Source organism: Brachypodium distachyon, chromosome 2 (genome assembly GCF_000005505.3).
Source record: "Brachypodium distachyon strain Bd21 chromosome 2, Brachypodium_distachyon_v3.0, whole genome shotgun sequence".
In the NCBI taxonomy this organism is placed as follows: domain Eukaryota; kingdom Viridiplantae; phylum Streptophyta; class Magnoliopsida; order Poales; family Poaceae; genus Brachypodium; species Brachypodium distachyon.
In genome coordinates this window covers 52,956,284-52,981,062 of record NC_016132.3, presented here as the reverse complement: position 1 = coordinate 52,981,062, position 24,779 = coordinate 52,956,284, and the positions used below count along the sequence as shown (strand labels likewise).

The 24,779-nt window shown below is 42.7% G+C and overlaps 1 protein-coding gene and 2 non-coding genes across 3 annotated transcripts; all 3 read left to right on the top strand.

The window, feature by feature from the left end:
- The first annotated feature begins 5,905 nt into the window (after positions 1 to 5,905).
- TRNAE-CUC lies at positions 5,906 to 5,978 on the top strand. Its single transcript has one exon. It is a non-coding gene; the product is annotated as a tRNA-Glu (tRNA).
- Positions 5,979 to 8,429: 2,451 nt separating this feature from the next.
- On the top strand, positions 8,430 to 24,683 carry LOC100831523 (TBC1 domain family member 8B). The gene is made up of 18 exons (XM_003564503.4): positions 8,430 to 8,865; positions 9,510 to 9,579; positions 9,673 to 10,188; positions 10,266 to 10,451; positions 10,548 to 10,661; positions 11,519 to 11,577; positions 11,687 to 11,753; positions 11,869 to 11,920; positions 12,029 to 12,121; positions 12,748 to 12,831; positions 12,966 to 13,378; positions 14,575 to 14,636; positions 15,730 to 15,799; positions 16,058 to 16,138; positions 16,217 to 16,318; positions 17,073 to 17,212; positions 17,437 to 17,554; positions 24,035 to 24,683. The coding sequence occupies exons 1-18, from the start codon at positions 8,822 to 8,824 to the stop codon at positions 24,287 to 24,289; spliced, it is 2,526 nt and encodes an 841-aa protein (XP_003564551.1). The 5' UTR covers positions 8,430 to 8,821; the 3' UTR covers positions 24,290 to 24,683.
- Positions 13,764 to 14,268, top strand: MIR7746 (microRNA MIR7746). Its single transcript, NR_127033.1, has one exon. It is a non-coding gene; the product is annotated as a microRNA MIR7746 (primary transcript).
- Positions 24,684 to 24,779: the final 96 nt, after the last annotated feature.

The following is a 24,779-nucleotide window of genomic DNA, read 5'->3' as shown; positions in this document are numbered from 1 at the left end:
ACACGTGAGACGGCCAAAATATGTTCCCGGCGAGATCATCGCGAGCCGGTGGAGCTCCCTGTCGTCGGTGGGGTCAGTCTCGTGGCAATCTGAACGGGCTGTGGTTGTTAGACGCACGTGCTGCTGATGTACGTTCTGGCCTGGACCTGCTTTTGCCATGGCTGCCAGCTCGATTGGCATGACAGTGAGCTGCTGATCGCGATCGATCGAGCTCTCCCCGTGCGCCCCTTCACCAGTTTGCGACGCTGGTTCTTTCTTTTTTCGCGATCTAACACGCTCGCCTAAAAAACAGAAAAGGGAAGGAAAAAAAGAGAAATAGACGTCATAGAACACCTCTGAGGCTCTGATACAAGATTAGGGAAAATTAATAAAGATCGTCGACAGCATTAATGCAGCATATGATTAGGGACATTCGAAAAATAAATTAGGGACTTTTATCGATGCGTGTTCCAGCAGATTCTCCGGTGAACACGCTGGGGCATGCTGCCATGCCATGCAACGTTGTGCTTGTCGTTAAAGAAATGTATCGAGTTCGGAATAGAACGTTCCAAAGCTCGAGTTGTTTATACGCCAAGGTTTTAATCCCCTACAAAACCCAGCCCAGGGACAGGGGGCAAGAACGGTTGACATGCACCGTCACCCCAGCCCTCTCCAAAAATTTCTCCATCTCACGACAAAGAGATCATGTCATCTCGCGCGCACGCACGCCGAACCGAGCCGGAGTCGTCGCAAAGTTTAGTGGCGAAAAACTGGGCTGCACGTTGGGAGAGGAGGGAGGTGAGGAGACCGGAGTTCATCCCCAATTCCAACTGCTCCACTGAAGCCTCTCGGATTTTATTTTAGTTCAACGATTTCTTATGTTCGGTACGGAACTTTCCATAAAAAAAATATGAAAAACGCAGATGCGACCCTGTTGCTGTTTCCTCTGTGCTCGGACAAAATATACGTGCTAGTTTAGTGAACAAACGAGTAGTAATACAATTTTAGATGCGCTAAGCACATGGCTGGATCCATTCAGTTCTGACGGCAGATCGCATGTTCCCTTACCTAAAGCCTATAAAAGCAGGCATTTATTTCTGCGCATCTAACTCAGGCGATCAGTAGGAGGAACTGGACCGATCGGTATCATGGTATCTGATTCAGCGCAATGGCAGTGCAAGCTCCTAGTTCTCTTTCCAAGGGGCTGTGCAAAATTGAAAAGGGTTTAGAGATAGCTAATATGTCCCAGTCATACGGAAATGTGGCCATGTGTGCAGACTGCAGAGTGCAGTACAGTTGGTAATTTGGTGGGGTTTTGGTAGTATTCACCAACTGGGCACTTCCCCTTTCTTGAAGAACATCAGCAGGTGGGGATATCGCAATAGCTGCATCCTTCAGGATGGAAAGAAACGAGGTATTAGGAGCAGTAATTTCCTTTTTCTTGTACTCCCTTTGTCACATACTAGCATGATGTCCCGCGCGAAATGCACGGGCTAAACCTAATGATCATTGTTGTATTATTATTTTTGTACGTGTGTGTTGATGACGTTTTCTCTTTGTATCTCTTTTGATACCACATTACTTTGGTAATACCATGTTATTGCAACAAAAAAGAGGTATCGTTATATTCGTTGAAAAATTCTACCAATACTATCACGTTTATATACATAATTTATTATTATTTTTATATTGTTCGTCAAAGCAGAAAATTCAATACATGCCTTATAAATCCGGACAGAGGAAGTATAATTCACTGCTATTGGCTTCTATCTGATCGTCGCATTTGTAATTTAAAATCGAAGACATGAGATTTGTATAGCTAAGAGCAACCCAGCATGTTCCCTAAATTTTAGCCTCCATATTCTTATATGGGGATCCCCTATAAAAGATTATTCCCCTAAATTTGTGTTTTCTCCCGCAGCCTCACGATCCCACTCCCCATATTTCACTCTTCTAATATTTTATTCAACCTCTTTTCCAAACTTTCGTGTTTCAAACGACTTTTTCATATAATTCAAATTCATATTATTTAAATCGAATCATTCTAGTTTATAGCACTTAATTAACTATATAATGCGGAGTATTATTAACGATTATAATTAATTAACAAAGTTTTTTAATTAGCGTTGTGTCTTTTTACAAACTATTCTACACAAGCGATTATCTACGTCTCTAATACTACTTGAATTGCTCTCTCCTTGATCTCTACATGAAGAAAAATCCACATGCAGCAACCGTTGTTCCCCTTTCTCCTCTCTCTCTCTCTCTTACCTTTTTCTCATTTTCTCTCTGTTCATTTTCCCGTATAGGATGAGGTTCACCCGATGTCCAAAATAGAACGCTGCTGCCGCCGGCTGCCTTTCCCCATCCCCAACACCGCCGCTGGCTCTTCCATCCCCAACACTGCCGCCACCGACTGTCTCAACCAACGTCGCCGCATCGTTTGTTGCCGCTGCGCCGGCCTCGACGCCACTCGGCCATTGTCTTGATCCCCATCTCTTGTCCAGCAGCTCGACGACGCCTCATCGAGATCCGGCGGCGCCCCACCGCTTCCTGCTGCTAGTTTGGCGCGCCAGCTCCACCAGCCGTATCGGATATCCGCCTCCTCGTATCACTCTTCTTTCTCTAACGGTGAGCCTTCTCATATTCTTGTGATGTAGTCTTCCCTTTCCCTATCTTCTTCTTCGTCCAAGTCTTCAAATTTCATGGCCAACGGCACTACCTAACCCCCATCGAGCAGGCATTATCAAGCTGGAATTGAGTAGCGGTGGTGGCCGAAATTGATGAGTACGGAGCGGCAGTTGAGTGGTGAAAGTTTGTTGGCATCTCCATCCTTGTTGCAGGTTTGGCTTCAAAGGTTGAATTTAGATTTTATTTGTCCATGATGTGTTGTAGTGTGTCATCGGGATCTGACTCAGGGTAGGGCCGTCTCCAGGAATTGGGGCCCTCGAAGCGTAGTTGAAATTTTGGTTTTGAAATTATGACCGAAAATGAAAGAAGAACACAGGGTCGTGTCTCTCGGACAATAGCTTGACGAACTACAGTGTAATAGTGTCGCGTACCGTTAGTCACAAAACCGATCACTGGAAAATGGAATTAATTGAATTGATCTCCAGTGAATCAAAGGAGACATATTATTGACCAGAGCGGGATTTGGGTATTTGATCTGTTCGACTCAAATCGTTTGCCCTCGCCTCGTGCAGATCGGTTTTTTTTGCACCCTTGTGCAGAATTGATGTCGCTTGTGGAGAGCGGAGATCGCAAGAGGCAGGGACGCAACACGCAGGGATAGATGGACACAGGGCGACCGGAGATCCGTTGGAGATGAAGACTGAAGAGTTGCAGAGGACGAACCAATGAAGCTTTCAAGCATGGCGCGATCGAAAAGGCCAGTTCCTTTATTTCCTCCGCGTGATTGTCGCCGTGCAGTTGTATGCCCCTAGGTCATGGTCGTGCATGATTTGACTGGTTGTAGTACAATTGTTTTTTCCTTGGCTTAATACTATCTAACTAATTGCGATTTGGGGGTTCTATTTTTTGGGAGGCCCCGAGAGATCGTGCACCTCGCTCAAGCCCCCCGTGGAGAAGCATCGGACGAAGCTATCGTAGTCTGTTTGGAGTTGGTTCGGCAACACATGTTTGGAACGGAGAAAGTGAAAGGATTCTTATGACTATAGATCTGATATCTAAGGTTGGAAATAAATGGGAGGGTGTGTATCAACGTGGAGGCTTCCCAGTGGCAACTTTTAAGAAGAAGAAAAAGTTGTCAAAACATATTCATATGACATATAGTTTTGAAGCTCTTGTCGAAATATGAACATCGGTGAAGACGAACCATGAATTAAGTACTCTCTCTGTCCAACAAAGGATGTCTCAACTTTGACCAAATCTGAATGCATCTATACACTAAGTTATGTCTAGATACATCCAAATTTAGACAAACTTGAGACCTCTTTTGTTGGACGGAGGGAATACGTAGTTTGAGAGTTAAGACATTTTAAAGTTTTGAATTCGCAAAAGATTTTCACGTTACAAATTGGCTGCTGCCTTTTGCATGCATCTGCATAGTTTGCATGCATCTCCTCCTGCGGCGCACGCATGTGGTGGAGCCCATGCTCGCATGAGGCGGCACCCTAATGCAATTGTACGTACCCCGTTATATCGATCTAACAATTGCAGGTTTTATTTTAAGGAATCGTGTGGGTTTCGTTTGGTACTGGGGAGCCAATAGACCAAGTTTACGTGGCATGTTTGGACACATTTTTTTTAGTTCAGCCGAACGTAACACGAAACAAACAATTTATAAGACTCGTAGATTTTATATCTAACGCCTGGAAATTATTGGGTGACGTGAATCAACGTAGAGTCTCTCCTCGGTACCCTTTATATTGTTTTTAGTATGTAATAGATTAAGTGTCGAAATATTACGTGTATCTAGGTGCTCTTTGAATTGGGTAAATTTGAGTCACTTAACGTGGGACTGAGTTTGGAGGGAGTATATCCATGTGGCTTTGATCAGGTCAAGTTCGGGCTCTTCTGGCATGGACCAGCAAGAGCATGCATGAGTTAGCTCTGGTCAAGGGTACAGTTCATGTCTGCGTTTGCTAAGCCGTGTCAATATTTTCAGAGTTTTCTTAAAGCGGGACTAAATGTAGTCAAGGCTCCTGTAATTAGTAACGGATCCTCCGCATCCTTTCAGACTTTTTTTTTATTGTTTTCCTTGTCTAAAACCTAAACGTGCAGGAAGATCTTTATTTTTCCATCGGCCATGTTGAACTACTGAAGTTTCTCGGGCAAACCGACTACGTCACCTTAGATTAATGGACGCATTTTAAAGTGTGTCAATTTGGTTTAAAAGTGCATCAAATTCATATTCGTAGCATTTCAAAAGTGTTGAATATAGTCGTGTTGGCAAAATCTGCGGTTGAAGTGCTAAGAGTGCGGCTAAAAATCAAAATTAACTACATTTAAACAAAATGTGGTTAGCATAGTGCTGACAAATGTCAGCCATGAAATAGCGACCTGCATTGAAATTAAGCATGTGCAATCCTACGTAGTACGCACTGTTCCTTTCCTTCCTTTTGATCTGCTAAATGGCGGGTTCCTCCACCCGCTGGATCGATCGAGTGTTTGGTCATGGATCCTTTCATCTCGTCCAGCCCAACACGGAGCTCCTAAGCCTATAACAAGGCAGTTCGTTTGCTAGTGATACAACCAACTTCGGCCGTGCAACCGTTAACAGTATGGCAGTCCAGCAGCGCGCATACCATGAACACGTTGCCGAAATACTTACCCTTTCATTCGCGGCAAGTTTTTGCCAGTGGGGAGTCCCACGTAAGCAGCTTTATGATGCTTGATCCTGTAATGATGAATCCGTTAACGAGATCATCCTGGGTCTCGATCCCGCTTTGAATGGAATGCTTTGTTTCAATTTTTATGGCACCTTTCTTGGCATCACAATAATTTTATTCAGTAACCCATGGTATCAGAATAATGAGAGCGTACCTGTTTGACAAGACACCTCCTCTAACGAGATGATGTGGAAATGACAGAGATTTTGATCGATTTGTTGGGCAAAGAAAAGTTCTGATTTGGACGTGGTTTTGTCCCCCTCTTTTCTTAAAGGAGAAATAAAGCTGATTTGGGTTCAATCCTTGCAATGCGCGAGGTATGGTCGATAGTAAGTTGGCAACTCAAAACGCACACGAACACAATGTAAAAATGCACTATAACTTCAGTTGTCTAATTGCTTTGTATCTGCCTTGCTGGCGGAGAGCTTTGGTATGTCAAATCTGGCGCTTTTGCTTCTTACATGATCGGAAACGCTGAATATTTCGGCTCCTGTTCAGGATTTTTTTTAGAAGGGCATTTGGGGACCTCATTTACTAACAACAAAATAATATTTCCTACCATTCGCAATAAACACTCCGTCGTAGTCTAGGTGGTTAGGATACTCGGCTCTCACCCGAGAGACCCGGGTTCAAGTCCCGGCGACGGAACTTTTTGCCTCGCGCTCTATCGTCGTTCTGTATTACGGAGTACTTTTTTTTTTTGAGGGAATGTTCTATACTACATCTGCACGGAGGCTTGGAGATCTGTCGCGTATGGGCAATTGGCATGGCCATGCATTCGTGATAGCCCATGGACAAGTTTCTGGCCCAGCCCAGTCGCGTCGTGTGACTCGTCTGGGCTTGCAATGCTTACACAGTTTGTAGCGACGATACATTCCGAACAAAAGAAAAAACAAATCAACCAAATCCGTCGTAGTCGAGGTGCTCCCCGAGAGACCCGGGTTCAAGTCCCGGCGACGGAAACTTTAATCTTTTGTCAGCGCCGGCTGTGGGCGGTTTGACGTGTCCAAAATTTGTTACAAATCTTTTGCGCAACACACGTATCTCCACGGCCACAGTGTTCCAACAAAATCAATCCCACACCCAGCCCTATGTCGTCCGGCCGGGAGCGTAGAGGCACGCCGGCGACGTGATCGGCGACCTGCTCAGAGGTCAGACCGTGGAAATTCACCCCACCCTGTGGAGGTTCAGCTTATTAGCATCACGACCACGATGTCCTATCTCCGCATGGAGGGATATTGTTCGCCTGCGAGCCCATGAGGCCATGATAGACTGTTTCGGCCGATCACACGACCAGCAATTTAATTTAGCTGGCCGCTGGCCTATCAAATATGGAACGACATCCTAACCTAAGCAGTCTATCCACGTCCAAATACGCGAGGTCACCGAAACGATCGAGCCCGTGAATAACGGCACGTACTAAAGTGTCAAGCCCACTCTCGCTGCTGTTCTGCTCCGACATGCCACGAGGGGACCAGGACGTATTCATCCGGACTACACCGGCCGGCCTGCCTTACCCACTTCACAAGGAACAGCACAACCATTGGTGGATGCATTCAACACTGGTAGTAGCACTCCGGTGTACCTGCGCGTACGGCGTACGTCGTGGGCTGACGCATGGTACTGACGCGCCATAGCAAGAAAGTAGCCTAAATCTGAAGCAGATTGACGACATAAATGATGCACAAAAATAACTATAAGATTCTCCTACGTACTGGGCTGTCCCTATGTGATGCGCTACATCGGTAGTAGGAGTACATTCGTTTCTCTGTACCGTCAGCACATATAGACGTGCATTCTGGAGTCCGAGGCTTCGGCCTTCGGATGCATCATATTTTTCTTAAGCAAAATTCAGCTCGGAATACATAACTTCCACCACAGATTGAATAAATTAAGTTAGTGTGTCCGATGAATTGTCTGCCACTTTTTTGCCAGGACCCAGGACGGCTGCAGGTCCCGTGTCCCCTATCAGTCCAGCCTTCCCCGCTCGTCTCCGACTGTGTTCCATTATTTCTGTTTCCTCCTCGATCGCCTCGCACCGCCCAATCATTTTCACCGGGGGCGAGAATCTCAAGATACTACCACCAGTACAAGGTACGGTTGGCCCGAAGGTCGCATCCGCTGAAGGTACAGTGACAGGACTGGTTGACAGAGATAGTTAGTTCCGGTTGCCAAATCTAACATTTTGGTGATCAGATGGAGACGGGCTGTCAGTTCAGCGAAGTGGGCAGCTAACCCGAGCGTGAAAACCGCCTACACAGACGGAGGCAAGGGGCAAATGTTAAGCAGACCAGCCGGCGTACAAAAGGACGAAGAAAATAGCAGTATGCAGCGACATTTGGTCAAGGGTCCACATGATAAGAAGAGGTAGAAACTAGAAAGCAGAACAAACTCTTGCGAGTTGGTTGGGCAGTAGCTGGGACACGAAAGTTTGAGGCAATGGAAATCGCGGGGAGGTGGTAAATCGATGGAGCAGCCTACAGCCCTGCTATGCGGCAGAAAGCTTCGCTGTTGCAGCTTTCTCGGTCTTTTTTTCTATTTTTACAGTTGTTCGCTGATGTATAGCACAACTGTCTGCGCAGATGCATCATGTCTCGCTCCTGGGACCTGGTCGTGGCTCTTTGCTTTCTCGGTCTTTTCTCAGAACATCAACCCGGTTATGCGGCAGGCGCGCACCGCATGCATATCATGGTACTCTGTCTCGTCGCTTTGTGGTCACCGTTCCCTTGTCGGTTTTCAACAAAGTTTCCCGCAGTTTGGTACGGAAATATTAGCTGATTGGTCAGAATTGCTTTTATTTTTGTAGGAGTCATTTTTGGGATCTGAGATTGCTAAACACGCTTGTCTCATTGCTTTGCGTACGAAGGAGTCGGTGGTCAAAGTCTAACAAAGAAAGCACATCATACAATTATCTATTTTTACAGTTCAGCATCTACTCTGCTTCTCTCACCCTGGTACTAGCTCCCAACACTTCAGACGACGGCAACGCATACATGATACAGCTCCCTTTGACACAGAAAATCGGGATCTCGTTGTCGCCGCTGAACCCGCCTAAACTGCCACGGCCAAAGAGGAAGAAACGCATGAGCACGAGCACGAGGGGGAGGCATTCCCAAGTCCCCATCTTCCCGATCTCCAAACAGCCATACCCCCCAAAAAACCCCGAAAAAGAAAGGAAAAAAATAGAACCAAGTTAAAGACGCGCCTCCGATTTCCCAACTCCCCAGTGTTGTCACTTCACCCAGGCAGATCAAATCTCAAAATCTTTGTCGACAGCAGTAGTTCAGGAGTAGAATAATCGGATCCGATCACCACTGCCCCCAGAGTTCCCAACCACCCATAAGCTGAATCGCGCTCCACTTCACTCCCCTCCCCAGTACGCTGCTACCGCTTCGCGTCGCCACCGACGTCGCCGCCGGCGAGCTAGCGGAGCGGGAAGGAGTAGGGGGTTGGCGGCGGCGCGCGCTGGGCCCCCGACGCCGCAGCGGGAGATGAAGGCCAAGAGCCTCCCCTTCATCGCCTTCGAGCACAAGCGGTTCGTTCCTACCGCGCGTGCACGCTCGCATCTAGGCTTCGTGCTGGGTCTATTACGCTGCTTCGGATGTGTCCCCCCCCCCCCCGGAGTTTTCGATGCTTCTGCTGCTCGAGACTTACGCATGCGTGCTGTTTACTCGCGATTGTTTCGGGGGACTTGTATATACGGAGTATATAATTTCCTTTTTACGCGCGGGGATCTCGATCCGTTGCGCGGTATTGGGGCCAAATTTGGGCAATGCAGTCGCTAGATCTCCGCATTTCTGACGCGCCGAGCTAATTTTATCTAAAATATGTCTGAACTGTGTTTTCTATGCTTACCTGTCAAAGGATCTGGATTTGTGTGTGTACACCGTACGCTGCACTCCCGAAGTTGGAGCTATAGCTCTAATTTTAGCATCGAGGCTAAGTCTGGTTGAAGGATACATATACTCCTTCCCTCCGGAGTATATCGGATTGTTATCAGACATGATGAGTTCGACCAAAATTTTGATACATCGAGGCTAAGTCACTGATATCATCACATGAACATGGATTGGTCCCAGGCTTTTTAATAAATAACTTTCATGGTTGAAGCATTCAAAATGGTTCGATTTTAGTCACATTTGGTCCTTTATGTTCCTGATGCGTTGTGGTTTGGAACAGGGACGCCTATGGTTTTGCTGTGCGGCCACAACACTTGCAACGGTACAGAGAGTATGCAAACATCTACAAGGTAGAAGAGCCACTCTAGCTGCGATGCCTCTGTTTTTGCACCATGTTGTTTGAGCTTGCTGATTAACATTACATCACGGTGCTCAATCTGCAGGAGGAGGAAGAGGAGCGGTCTGATAGATGGAAGAGCTTTCTGGATAGGCAAGCTGAGGACGACGAATCGTCTGGAGAAGATGCTAAGATTGCGCCGTCCATTGAGGATGAAGGAGCTATGGGAGATGCTGGCAGGTCCGACCTTTCAGATGAGAAGACAGTCAAACAGCAGAGACAACATAAGGTCCAAACATGGTCTGAGATTAGGCCTTCACTGAGCCACATCGGGGAGATGATGAGCTTGCGTGTCAAGAATAAGCAATCTTCTGCGCACGAGGAGGAAACAACGGATGGACTCCACCCTAAAAACACTGAAGATAGCAAACCCTTAGAGGACTCTGACGATGAGTTCTATGATGTAGAGAAGGTTGATCCCAGCCTAGAAGGGCCGGTTGCTGACAGTGCCAATGCTGATTCAGGCATGAATGGAGCTGCAAGTCAAGAAGGGTATTTTCCTTGGACAGAGGAACTGGAGTGCTTAGTCCGTGGTGGGCTGCCAATGGCTCTGAGAGGAGAGGTATTGATTGAATTGAATCTTCTTTAATTTTTTTTTTGTTCTGTCAAACCAATGGCCCATTTGCTTTTTGGTGATAGCTATGGCAAGCTTTTGTTGGTATTGGAGCTCGTCGAATAAAAGGGTACTACGAGAGTCTCCTTGCCATAGATGGTGAAAGGGGAGGCAGCAATAGTTCTGATTCTCTGACTATGGAATGTGGTGACGGAAAACCAAAAGCATCTCAAACACTTTCAGCTGAAAAGTGGAGAGGACAAATAGAGAAGGTAGATAGCTGGGTTAAAGTATCTTCCTCTGTTGATAAATTTTGTATATCTAAGAGTCTGGTGCTAAGAGGTCATCCATTACTTTGGCCTTTTTAGGATTTGCCTAGAACATTTCCAGGCCATCCAGCTCTAGATGAGGATGGCAGAAATGCTTTAAGACGCTTGCTGACAGCTTATGCTAGACATAATCCATCAGTCGGTTACTGCCAGGTACATGTCTCTCTCACAATGCTGATTCCTATTACTTTCCGTGCCTCTGCATCTCATTAGCTTCTTGGAACGCCTTGCACATGTGCAACAGTACTCTGTTGCATTAATGTTTTGAAGCTCAAAACCATGACAAATATCTAGATATACCCAAAGTTTCCTAGAAGTGAAGTTAACCAACGTCCTTGATTCAAACTCCGGGAAAACTTAAATGTGCCCTTCAAAGTTGCTTCCCCACTGTTTTTGTCTACAACAGCTGTGAATGAATGGACACATGGCATCATTTTGTATGGTCATTATTTTCTCTTGCAAAATGTAGCCTACTTTTCATTCCTCATTGACTCTATGTATTACCCACTTAAAGATTTTTTGTTCTAGTGTCATGAACCTGACATTTTGTGTTTCTCTATGTACATGGATAGAGGTGAATGGTCATCTATCTAGTAAACTGTACAACCATATAAAAAGGAAGCAGGATTCACCTCTTGTGTATGTGAAATAGTCCTCGGTTTTCTTACAAGCAAAAGAGAAACATTTCATTACATTACTCCTGCTTGGAGTTCTTTCATTTTGATTGGGCCTCGTATTCATATTTGGACACACTTATCTTATCAGTATTGTCATACTTTATCTCTTTATTGCCTCTCTAGTTCTTTCTGAATATATTGTATATGGCAAACACATGGGCCAAATATATTGTTTCAAATTTTATTTTTTTGCTTTGGAACCCTAAAAAAAGTTGGACAAAATAACCCCTGTTGTATTCCATAATTTGATTATTTTCTGCACAATAATATTGTTGTTGAACATTTGTACTTGCATGTTCACAGACTCTTAGCTAAGATTAGTCCTATGTGCAGGCAATGAATTTTTTTGCTGGTCTGTTACTGCTATTGATGTCTGAGGAGAACGCGTTTTGGTAGGTTTTGCAGTACAACACCAGCACTAGCATCCATTAAGTTACTTCTGTTGATTAAGTAGTAGTACAGTTGAACTAATAATGTGACAAATGTGTTATTGGTCCACAGGGCATTAACAGGCATTATGGATGACTATTTTGAGGGTTACTTCTCTGAAGAAATGATAGAGTCTCAGGTATTTGTTTTTTTTGGTCATTTTAATGTTTAATTGCATATTGATTGTGGACTACTTTAAACTCCAAGCGGCTTTGTTACTAAAAGAACTGCATTTTGGTTCTTCCATACCCTAGGTGGATCAGCTTGTTTTAGAGGAGTTGGTCAGAGAGAAATTTCCCAAGCTAGGTTTGTGACTTGTTCTGTTATATAAAATTATTTGTACCACATGACTCTGTCAGGCATATTAAATGCCCAAGTTTGACAATTGAGGACCTGCAATTCTTGTGTGTGCAGTAAATCACTTGGATTACCTTGGTGTCCAAGTTGCATGGGTTGCTGGACCATGGTTTCTATCTATTTACATGAACATGCTTCCCTGGGAAACTGGTCAGTCTACTGTTGAATTATTTGAAATAGTATACTATAGTTTGTAGAAGAACTTTCTCAACTCCTATCTTAGCTAATTTATGTGCTTTCTCCATAGGGGACCAAAGTGATCTTTAGCTTCAAGTTGCTATTGCTATTATTGGACTTGTATAGTAACCTCCAGGGGTTAGATTCATGACACATAATTTGTTAGTTCTAAAATGACACTTAGTTTGTCACTCACATGTGGCTCTGTGGTCTACTTGCCACACAGCAGATAGTGTACTTTAGGGTGGCTTTCATTAAAAAATTGTATTTTCTTGGTGCGAGTAAATATATGCTATTAACTTTCAATAATAAAGGGGATGGTTAGCAATATCGTTGCAAGTAATGCGAAAGCAAGTACAAGTGAAGATAGTGGCAAAAATGAGCATCCTTTCGAACCCTATTACTTACTGTCGGGATTGTAGGACCCCTGAGAACAAATGGAAATGACTTACATAATACAATATAACTGAGTCACTGGCTAGGTTTTCTTTTGTCAAAACTATTTTGACAGGTATTTTCCCGTCTAACCAATAATGCTTCTAGTTAATAAATACCTTATCTTATAATATGACCATTTTATTGCTATTTGAATATTTCAGTTCTTCGTGTGTGGGATGTGCTTTTATTTGATGGAAATCGTGTGATGCTCTTCCGGACAGCCCTTGCACTTATGGAGTTGTATGGTACTGGGGCCACTCCCTCACTTTATTGTCATCCAGAAAAAAACAAAGCTGGATAACTTCAGAGAAGTCTGAAAATATATGTTATAGTTCTTCCAGTTGACTGCTTGGAGACTTGACGCTACTGTTGATTGCAGGTCCTGCACTTGTGACAACGAAAGATGCTGGGGATGCAGTAACTCTTTTACAGTCTTTAGCTGGTTCCACTTTTGACAGCAGCCAGCTTGTTTTAACAGCTTGCATGGGATATCAAGCTGTAGATGAAGCAAGGCTGCAAGATCTGAGAAATAAGCACCGGCCATCTGTTTTATCTTCAATGGAGAACAGAGCAAAAGATCTTCTTGCCTGGAGGAACACCAATGGTCTTGCATCAAAGCTATATAATTTCAAGCGTGACTCTGAACCATTGGTGTCAATATCAGCAGAACAGTTAAATGACTCGACAGATGGGGATATGAACCAAGAAATCAATTCTGGAAATGTTGATGATACATATCATGGCCTGACAGTCAATACAGAGATCGATTCTTTGCCTGATCCTAAAGATCAGGTATCATTTTCTATACACTAATTAACCTTTTGTTTCACCTTCCAATTGCAAAATAATGTTTTCGAGAATACTCAATAGAAGAACTGAAGAGCACAGATAAATAGAAACAACTTCTCTCCGGCATGGTTTTTCCTTTTCCAGCCAATTTACACAAACTCACAGTGCGTAGAGTGTCATGCACACTAAGGAATTATGTTTCAGGAAGGTGTTTGCATCTATCCTTTTTGTGGATTAAAGTATTTCTGAAATCAACTCTTAGTGGGAGTGCTAACCATATAAGTTACGACACCTACAGAATATATTGAAGTATTGGACCAGGATCTCTGTCATTCCCAGGAATGGAAGATTCTGGTGATAACATTTGTATAGATTACCATAGTAGAAATACAAGAGAAAATAGACTAAGAGTTCCAACAGAAGCTACTGTTTGGTGAATATGTAAATTTTCGGACATTAAGCATTAGCACATCGTATTCAGAGCGGTGGTCTTCTTCAGAAGCAGTTTGCTTGAGGCTTGGGGCTTGAGGGGCAGCTATGTCATTCCTAGGGATGGATGATTCTTGTGGTACCGTTTGTATAGATCATCGTGGTGAGAAATATGAGATATGGACTAGAATCCCAACAGAAGTTATTCTTTGGTGAATCCTAAGGCAATTTGCTTTCAGAGATTCAAGTGATATACTCCAGAAAGCGATTTGCTTTATGTAGCTGACCATCCACTCACTGAAATTAATTTCACGGCAAAAAAAAAGCTGCCCCCAAGCCCCAAGCAAATTGATTGCAGAAATAGATCACCTGAACTTCTGAAAGTAGTGTGCGTAAGGTTCGATAATTTACACATTCACCAAAGAATAACTTCTATTGGAACTCTTAATCTATGTACTCTCATGTTTCTACTATGATAATCTATATTAGTGTTATCACCAGAATCTTCCATCACTTGGAATGACAGAGCTCCTGGTCCAATAAATTTTATAGGCATTATAACTTGTATGGTTAGCACTCCCACTGAGAAATGCCGTTGCAGGTTTTGGATATATTTTTGGCGTGTTGTAGCAACTCCAACCTCGATATTGCCAGCACTTTTAAACAATGCCTTGGCATCCTTTTGTGTTTCCGTTTGGTGGTGTTACTGATAGTAAAGTAGTCATCACATCTGATTACTTAAAGCATTTAAGTTCGGTTGTATTATTTAGGTGATCTGGCTGAAGGTTGAGCTATGCCGACTGCTAGAGGAGAGAAGATCAGCTGTTCTGAGGTCAGTTTGTTTGGAATGTCGAATATTGTCAACAGTTTGAGCTATCATATTTCATATCTAAGCAGTATAAACATTAAACAGAGATGTATGGAACGCCGTAACATTTAAGTAGATAAATGGCACATGAACTGGCCCAGATGAAAAAGAGGTCGGGTTCGGCAACTTGGAAACCCCTCCTAGTAGTATTCTACCTCTTTTGATATGCATGATTTAACTGTGCTTGAAAGTTAATAAAGAGGTATTTTGCTGTCAAAAATAATAATTAACTGGAACCTGCTTTAATAATAATTAAATGGAACCTGCCTTTGATAGGTAGCTGCTTCCGTCCTACGAACTACTGGCTGGGTAGAAACGTATTATTCCGCAGCTGATCAACCCTGTTCTATTTCATCGTCAAACAAGTCTTGAGCTTTATGGGTTCAGCGGGTTTAGTAAAAACAGTAATGGCCTATACATGGACCAAACTTTCATATTTGTTTTTGTTAGGAAATATGCAACTTGTATTTCCAGGAGGCCAAAGGCCAGTATATATACAGGTACAGGTGTGGCAAATATGCAGAAAACCCCTTATACGATGGGGATATAACATGGCTATACAACTACTACTCTAACAGTTTTGACGATTTCGTAGTGAAGAAAATGGTTTATCTTGTATGTTTGTTATGACTGTAATTAGTTTGGTAAAAATCGGTAAACATATCTACCCAAACTTAGCCCACTTTCAAAAGTAACCTGAAATTGACTGGGCTACATCTTCTGGTGTTTACGAAATGATCTTGTTCCATTTTAATGGTTTAGCAGTAGTCTAATCCGCCCATGAATCTACTAGAAGTATTTGAGTTGTGCTTTAGTATTCGCATGTTCCTATTTTTTAGCTGCTGAGCAAATATTAATACTGCAAAGCTATATAAGTAAATTATTATCTGCTGGAGCATTTTCCTACATCGGAGGTATTTCATATATTTGTGTGCAAAAGATGATTTTTTGTAGAAATTGTTTTCTCATAATTTAGAACACACTGATGGCAATGAAATTGTTTCTTGGGCATTTGCCGGTAATCTCTTCTGATTGTTTCTTTTAAATCTATATCCAGGGCTGATGAATTAGAGACGGCACTAATGGAGATGGTTAAGCAAGATAACAGACGTGAATTAAGTGCAAAGGTGAACATTGAAATGTTTATGGTAGCTATACTGTAACCTTTCACTTTTAAGCAACATTTTGTTGCCTTTATTGCTGAAGTCATATTGCTATTGATCTTGCTTACCGGGCCTGAAATTTGCATTATAGTACTTCTTATTTAATAACCATTTTACCAATTGGAAAATGCTATATATTTATCGTTAGTTAACCCTAGATGGAATTTCTCGTGTGAGGACTCAGAAACATGATGGTTGTTAATATTTGTCTTTGTCTCCAAGGTCGAGCAGCTGGAACAAGAATTATCTGAGCTAAGGCAATCTCTATCAGACAAGCAGGAACAAGAAAATGCAATGCTTCAGGTGAAGTTGCTATCTATGTGTTCAATCTTGTTGTACTACGGTATACCTTTTACCAACGAACTAGGTATTTCACTGTAGGTCCTGATGCGTGTAGAGCAAGAACAGAAGGTTACAGAGGATGCCCGCATCTTTGCTGAGCAAGATGCTGCTGCTCAGAAATATGCTTCGCACGTGCTCCAGGTCAGTTCAGTTTGATATACTGATATTTTATGTTGTTGTTTTCATCTTCACGTTCACATATAAAACAACTACTCCCTCTAACCCATATTACTTGTCGAAATATTACATGTATCTAGACATTTTTTAAACATAGATACATCCATATTTAGACAAATTTGAGACAAGTAATATGGATCAGAGGGAGTATTACTTTTTGTTGATTATTATCTGGAGGAGGGCAGCACTGTGTTCATATTTCCTGGATTTTTTTTCTCGAACACGCCCCTAAGAGCGTGCGAGTTTCATTAGAAGAAGGATCAAAGATGGCATGGATCTTACAAAACGAAACATTGAAATAAAAAAGAACGAAAACAATGGCTAGCAAACCTCAGAAAAATCAGAAGCCAAAAACGAGAAACACAGAAAAACCGTACACCTAACCTACTGACCAACTGAGATATATTTCTTGGATACTGTTCATAAAGTATGTGTTGCAACGTACATGCATTTGTTTGTTATATATGGGTTGCTTAGAAAAATATATTGTGATCCCTATATCTCAGGTGCTTGATCTAGATGTTCCATTCATCTTTATACCATTTGAAATCTGGAAATGCCAAAATATTGAAACTCCAGTTTGATATTGTTAGCAATTGGTTATGAATATTTGCCATCACTGGTTAATCATCTAGGATTGACATGCAATAAACAACTCAAATATGTGTTTGCTTTTCAATTGATGGTTTGCTTATCATGCATTCAACTGTGTATGCAGGAAAAGTATGAGGAAGCTATGGCTTCTCTCATGCAAATGGAGAATAGAGCAGTCATGGCAGAAACAATGTTGGAAGCAACACTTCAATACCAATCTAGCCAGCAGAAAGCACAACTACCATCCCCTTCCCCTTCTCCAAGGTATTGTGGTCTTGTGTGATGGTATTAGACCATATTACTACACACAGCGACAAGGAAACAATACCAAATTACTAATCTTTTGATCATCTTCCATTCTCTCTATGCTTCGAGATTGGGAGCGTGCAATTGCATAGTTCGGAAGCAAAGAACGAAAATTTACAGCCATCTGTTGTTTTACTCCTCAAGTGCTAATCTGACATGGTGCCTTGCCTTTTCTCCTCTAGGACACCATCTCGAGATGCATCACCTGGCCAAGTTAACCAAGATTCATCACAGGAATTCCAGCCTAGAAAAATAAGTTTGCTTGCCCCATTTTCTCTCAGTTGGCGTGACAAGAACAAGGTACCTTCTTTTGGCAAGTGAATACAGGGCTGATAGAACACTGCATAATCCTTATTTCTATGTAGTAATACTAGCTCTTTTCCCAAATTCCAAAGGATGACACAATATTGTTGTTCTATAAGCATTTTTGTTTTCGGAAATCTTTTCATGTGCACTCAACCGATGACAAGTGTAGTTTAATAATGTTGCTATAGCTTCGCTATTAACTTAGACCTGAGGGGTCAATGGGATGGTATAGACATAGCACTATTTATATTGATACTAGATAAATGCTCCTGCATTCCTTAGGATTTTTTTTTTTGCATTGCATGAGTTATTTGAAAGATAGTTTTTTTTTAAAAAAATGGAAGCTTTTATTGGTCACAATGCGAGCGATACAACCTTTGAGTATCACACCCCTGGCCATTGCGCCGAAACGCACACAACCAAATAATGCAACAAGTACGGAGCAAGGTTCAATTATTACACCGAAAAAAAACCCTCTAAGAACGCTCAATTCTCATACTAGACCGCCATCCATTATGGGTGAAAATGTCCTTGACCACTTATTCCAACTTGTTGCACGCCATCAAAGCCAACTTGAGGAGATTAGACCAAGTACGGAGCCAACAAGTGCACAAATATAAGTCTTGCATTGGAAAAATTAAGTTCTTTCTTTAAAAAATGATATCAGTTTTGCATAGCCAAATTGCCCAACATAATGCAAGCAGCCTAAACCATGAGAACCGCCCTCAATCTTTTATCAACCCTCGACCAGGACCCAAACATGTGAGGATCATCACGAGGGGGAGAAAGATTAGAAGTTACTTGGACCTGACCACACAATGAGAGACATGACACCGGAAAAAAGAGATGTATAATAGTCTCATCTTTATGGCAGAAACTACACTTAGAACTACCATTCTGATTCCGCTTTAACAGGTTGTGTTTAGTTAAAGTGACCCACGCCAGGTTGTGTTTAGTTAAAGTGACCCCACGCCACTAGAACCAAAGAAATTTTTTAATCAAGGCAACCTTTAGTTTCCATAACCCCTTGTTGACAATCGGAACATTAATGTGAACCAAAGCCTGGCACATTGATTTTATCAAAAACATGCCACTGAGACGGAGATTCCACTGAAACTCGTCTCCCTAGGGGATAGGTTCACATTAATAAGGCGATTCCGAAGCTCAGTCCATGCCACCAATTTGGGTCCCACAAGACTTCGCCTGGAGGACACATTTGGAGGGAAGGAAGCGAGAAACTGTGCCAAAGTATCAAGTTTATTACGCACAATGATAAATAATGATGTATACTGCTCTTGGAGGGGATGACCAACAAGCTAAGAATCCTCCCAGAATCTCACTTGAGAGTCGTCCTTAATCGAGAAAGATTTGAAATGAAAAAAAAAGACCGTTTGGCTTTCATCATACCCCCCCCCCCCCCCCCAAATAAGAATCGCCTAGTTTCCATTTGCGAGTCTATATTTCTTCTGCTGGCTATTATTCTCCCAGAAAAATCTGGATCGAAAATAGACAAGTGTCTTGAGGACTCCATGGGGAATCTCAAAGAAAGACATCATATAAATGACAGTACTACTAAGAATGGAATTGTTGAGCACAAGCTGCCCCCTCCTCACCGAGAGGTGCTTACCCTTCCAATTCCCAAGTCTCTTCTCAAGGCGCTCTTCCACTCCCTTCCATTCGGAATTCAACATTTCCGATGATGAATTGGTATGCCCAGGTAACGAATGGGCAAAGTTTCCATTGGGCAATTGAACAACTGGGAGTATTGAGGGGGTCCTAGGCCAGAGTTTCTTCAAAGCAAAAGAGTTCGATCTCGTGAAATTGATTTTTAAACCCGACAACTACTCAAAAATACAAAGCACCGGCTTGAGGTTTCGAGCCCTATCCAAGTCATGGGCCGTAAAGAGAATCTTGGCGTCCGCATATTGTAGAATAGATAAACCACCGTCAACAAGATGGTGAACCACTCCACCAATTAGACCGTCCTCGCATTCTCTCAGTCAAAATGGCAATCAGATCAACCACAGTTTTGAAGAGAATGGGGGATAGAGCATTACCCTTGACATTGACCGCAACACTTCGCAAAGAGATGAAGCTCTCAATCCATGAACACCACTTGGACGAGAAACCTTTCATCCGTAGGGTTTGTAAAGGAAGGCTAGTTCACTTTGTATAGGCTTTCTCAAAATCAATCTTGAATTTTACGCCACTTAACTCTTTTCCGATTGAGCTCATGAATGGTCTCATGAAGAACCACCACCCCATCGAGAATATTACGGTCTTGCATAAAAGTCGTTTGAGTCGGGTGAACGACGTGATCCACTACACTATTCAAACGGTTATTAGCCACCTTGGTGAATATTTTAAATATCACATTCAAGAGCCAAATAGGTGAATACTGCTGGATGCGATTAGTGTCTTTGACTTTGGGCAAAAGGTTGATTTTGCCAAAGTCGAAGTTAAACAGTGGACAATACTATAATGGAAATCGTGGAACATACCTCCTTGCTAACCTATAAAAAAACTGAATTCCACCGGAATATGTCCGGTCCAGGGGCCTTATTGTGTTCCATCTGGAAGATGGCTTCCTTGACCTTCTTTGCCTCTGAGACTTGAGGAATACCATCTAATGTCGAGTCATTCATAGACACAAAGCTCGTTTATGGCGGACCAAACAGTTGTTGATGATATTCACTGATACGGTTTCTGAGAGGGCCAGCACCCTGGATAACTTCCCCTTCGTGTGTGCGGGCTCAAAATACGTTTTTCTATGACGACCATTGGCCACCAGATGGAAAAACTTAGTATTATCATCCCATTTAAGTACGTACGAGACTTCAGATCATTGGTACCACTTAAGTTCCTCTTCATGCCGAAGATGGGCCGCCGATTCATTAGATTAATTTAAGCCCACTCTCTTGATTGATAAGACCTCTGACCTCAGCCAGCTTATGTAACTCATCAATGATAGCCGACAAGCAAAAAAATTCAAGCTTTTTGTGTTGACACGAATAATGTGGGCCGTCCACCCTTGCAGGTCATGTCGGACCGCTCCCAGTCTGCTGTTGAACCATTGGGCAGTATCTTTTTTTCCTTTGCAGGGCCTGCGCCAGACCTCTGAAAGTCGCTTCACAAAGCCATCACACGTTAGCTACGAAGCTCAAATTTTAATGGGCGACGATTAACATGGAAGCCCACAGAAGCCATTAGAGAGATGGTCAAGATGTGAAAGAACCTGGACCGACACGAAGGGGAACTTTTCTTCCCACTCAGTAGTCACGAAGACTCTATCCAACTTCTCAAAAGTAGGAGTCTAATTTGCCTGAAGTCCAGACTGTCAATAACAGTGTTGAACACAAAAGGCCAACGGTAGTCATAACGGGAGTTGATTTTTATCTTCTTGAAAACATAGTATATTAAAATCTCCCTCAATAAGCATAGGGAAGGGATTACTATGGCACGCATTAACTGATTGCTTTAAAAAAATTGCATTGAGATGATTTTGAGCGGCACCATATACCGTTGTGAGACTCCATTTGAAGCCATCGGGTAGTGTTCTAAGATGGAGATTCACATGAATTTGCCACCAAACACATCCAAAACCCGCAATATCCCAAGCAAAATACCGTCGATCGACCCAAAGGAGTAGAATGCCTCTCAGTCTAACCCACCAACAAAATGAGTCAAAACATGACAAGGGAAATCCTTCCTACCTGACTCCAAAAGGGCCACAAAATCGAGACCGTGATCCCTAACCATCTCAACGATATACCTATGTTTAGAGATAGTGCCATCAATATTATGCTACATAACAAGTATCCTTAAATATACGTTTATTCTCATCAACCAAAAACACATGACTACATCCACAAGTGTGACAGGCCACACCAAGAACCGATCTACGGGCAAAGTAGCCTAGAGCTAGCACGCCACCCAAACCGGGACATAAACTCCTTGGCGATCTACTCTAGTCACTTGGCGCCAAACTGCATTGATTCCTTGTGCTCACCTTTCGTACCAACGCCCATAATCGCAGCCCATTGGTGCATAAGAGCAACACCTGCATACATGAGTGTATATTATTTTGATCAAAAGTAATGTCATTACACATAACCAAATAGACCAAAAAACTGGTGCAGCCCCTATTAAAAGGAGAGAGCCCAAAGTCTTGTCTACCCCGTGCAACCATGCCCCCAAAAGATGGGCCATATTGTTTGGAGGCCGAATATTAAATGCCAAATGTGTCAAGCTTCATGCGCTAGTCAACGCAACCAAAAGACCGATCTGATGGCAAGGGCTAGGCAATCCCAAAGGTCTAAAGTTCGAGTCCTGGCTTTCGCAATTTATCCTAAAAAAATTGCTCGTTCCCCCTCTGTCCACGCATTGGCCTCTTGAGCCATACCTCGGAGTTTGCACGTGTTGACTTGTCTTCCCGTCACACGTGAGGGGGGTGTTGAAGTGTATAAGTGGATTGCCTAGCCCTTTCCATCAGATCGGTCATTTGGTTGTGTTTGCTGAAGCTTGACAAAATGAACTGCTATCCACCCAACACTAGCCATCACACAATCAAAAAAGTGATGCTGAATCGATTCGTGCTCAAAACAAAAGGCACAACGCGTATCACCTTGCCATCTACGCTTAACTAAATTAATGGAGCAATTACGACATAGTCAACGATGGCATGCCACGCATCACGGTGATAACCCAACTAGGTCTGTCGAAAATCAACATCCGGCTGAATTGTTCCAAGAACCGAAGCCACCGAGGCATGCTTGTTTTGCCCATTGTTAACCAACCCCTGGGTATTTGTCACATAAATCCATGCCCCCAATCCACTTATCTTCCCAAAAACAGACTAATTCAGCGTTACCCGCCTTAAAACATACCAAATTGGAGAAAGGTCTCTTTTGCTCGCATTAACCCCTTCCAAAAATAGGATTCCATGGAGCAACATTTAACTAGAGAGAGAGAGAGAGAGAGAGAGAGGTTTTTGATCGAGTTATTTGCTTCATAAAAGCGATTGCCAAACACCATCCTCCATCAAAAGCTTGAAAAGCCATTTGCTAAGAAGACACTTGTTTTTAACAAAAGGTCCGTAATGCCAACCCTCCCTGTCCCTAGCTTGACTCAAGATACCCCGCTTCGCTAACCTATTTCTTTTTATGTTGATCATATTGCCAAAAATGCGAGACCTACAAAATGTAGCCATTCCGACCTCTTTTGGAATTAAAAAGGACATCATGAAGATAGGGAGGCTACTCAACACAGAGTTAATGAGCACCTAACGACCCCCATAAGAAAGATTTTGGATCGCCAGCTGCTAAGCCGTTTCTCACATTGATCTTCGATATTTTCCGATCTTGAGTGCGAAGCTTAGATAATGCGTAGGAATGCGCAGGTATTAAGAACCCACTTCGCAGCCAAACAGCCTAGTATATAATCCCCTTCAAATTTCTTTGCACTCCCAAAACAGTACAAATCACTTTTATGAAAAGTAATCCTTAGCCCCGAGAGTTGCTCGAACACACAAAGGATAAGGTTTAAGTTTGCTGCCTTAGCCAAATCATGATCCAGAAAGGATTGTATCATCCGCATACTGTAGGATCGACAGATTGTTCTCCACTAATGTGGTATAACGCCGGCAATCAGACTCTCAGCTTTGGCTCTATTAACGAGAGTGGCGACTGTTGTAGAATATTAATTGAACTATTTTGATACATCTACCACACAGAACTTTGGCAACTATGGTAGTTTCTTGATGAGAGTAAAGATTTTGCTATTTTAAAAGAGTTGGCCGCTCTTAGCTTCCAACTTGACTGCAAAAGCAACACAATATTTTTGCTATTTTGTACCCGTCGAATGTGAGCAAATAATCTGATCCATACAAGGCCTCAAGTGATGAGTTACTTCTAGCAAATGCTCTTCGCTCGTTGCCTTTATGAATGCACGTTCATCTTAGTCTTTTAGGTTTAGAGGGACCCTGTCGGTCGGTGAAGAACCAAGATAATCTGCCTTTATAAATGCACGCTCATCTTAGGTTTAGAGGGGCCCTGACGGTGAAGAACCAAAATAACCTTTTTTTTATTCGATGTGAAGGGAATTGCTTGTGGTAATATGGGGCTGATAAATGTGATTGAAGGGACTTGTTTGTGGTAATAGTTTTAGGGGGTGTTTGTGGTAATATGGAAAATGGAGATTGTCTTAACTCATGACTAACCTTATTTGTTTTGTTACTTGTATTTTTTTTTGCGGGTTTTGTTACCTGTATTTTGAGCGCCTGTTCACTATCAACTACGAGGTTTCGTGTTTTTGGGGTGCTCTTGTTTAGTTTCACTTTTAGACTTTAGTATAGATGAGCTATAACTTATGCTTCTCCCACTTTTATGATGCTCGGCTTGCTTTATACAATCGAATCAATTTGAATTGTTCTGCCTTTTCTTATCTGATGTTATTGGTGCCATGGATTCTCTGCAGGGCAAACAGAACAATGCTGACGAGTTGACAAATGGCAAGCTTAATAACAACACCGAGGCAAGTGTTGAGACACCCAAGAAAGACGATGGAAATCAGGGGGGCACACCAAAAAGAGGTGAACAAGTTGAGACACCTAACAGAGATGAACCCGGATTACAGACAGCCAAGACGGATGGTGATCTGCCAACCGCCGAAATGACCACAAATAAAATGAACGGGCAGGAACAAAATTTAGAAGAAATAGAACTAAATTGATGATCCTGAGATCATCCTTCGGCTGATTACCTATGGGGCTAAATAGTGCCATGATTTTGAAAGGGAAGCTGAAGCCACAACATCGGCTCCAATTTATTATGTGTTGCTGTATTTATCTTTCTTCTTTTTCTTCCACGTTTCCATCTTTTTCTTCTGTCTTCTTTTTTGTGACCACTTTCTTTAGGTTCATAGGTTTCTTTTCAACCATAGCTTGAGAGAAGAGAATAAGTTTTATTTTTTCTGTTCATGGCCGCGATGGGTTGTAAGTTATGGATAGATACATGGAAATGTACGACACGAATGAACACTGTGCAATTGTTTACAGAGCACTGTCTCTATTGATACATCGGAAGGAATATATGATCCATTTAAGCGACGAAACCTTCACAAGAAATATATTGTACCATGTGGCAGTTTGAACACATGTCTGACTAGGAAGTTGGCTAGTCATGTTCAGGACCAGGGAGGAGCTTACCTGTTCCTCTTCCCA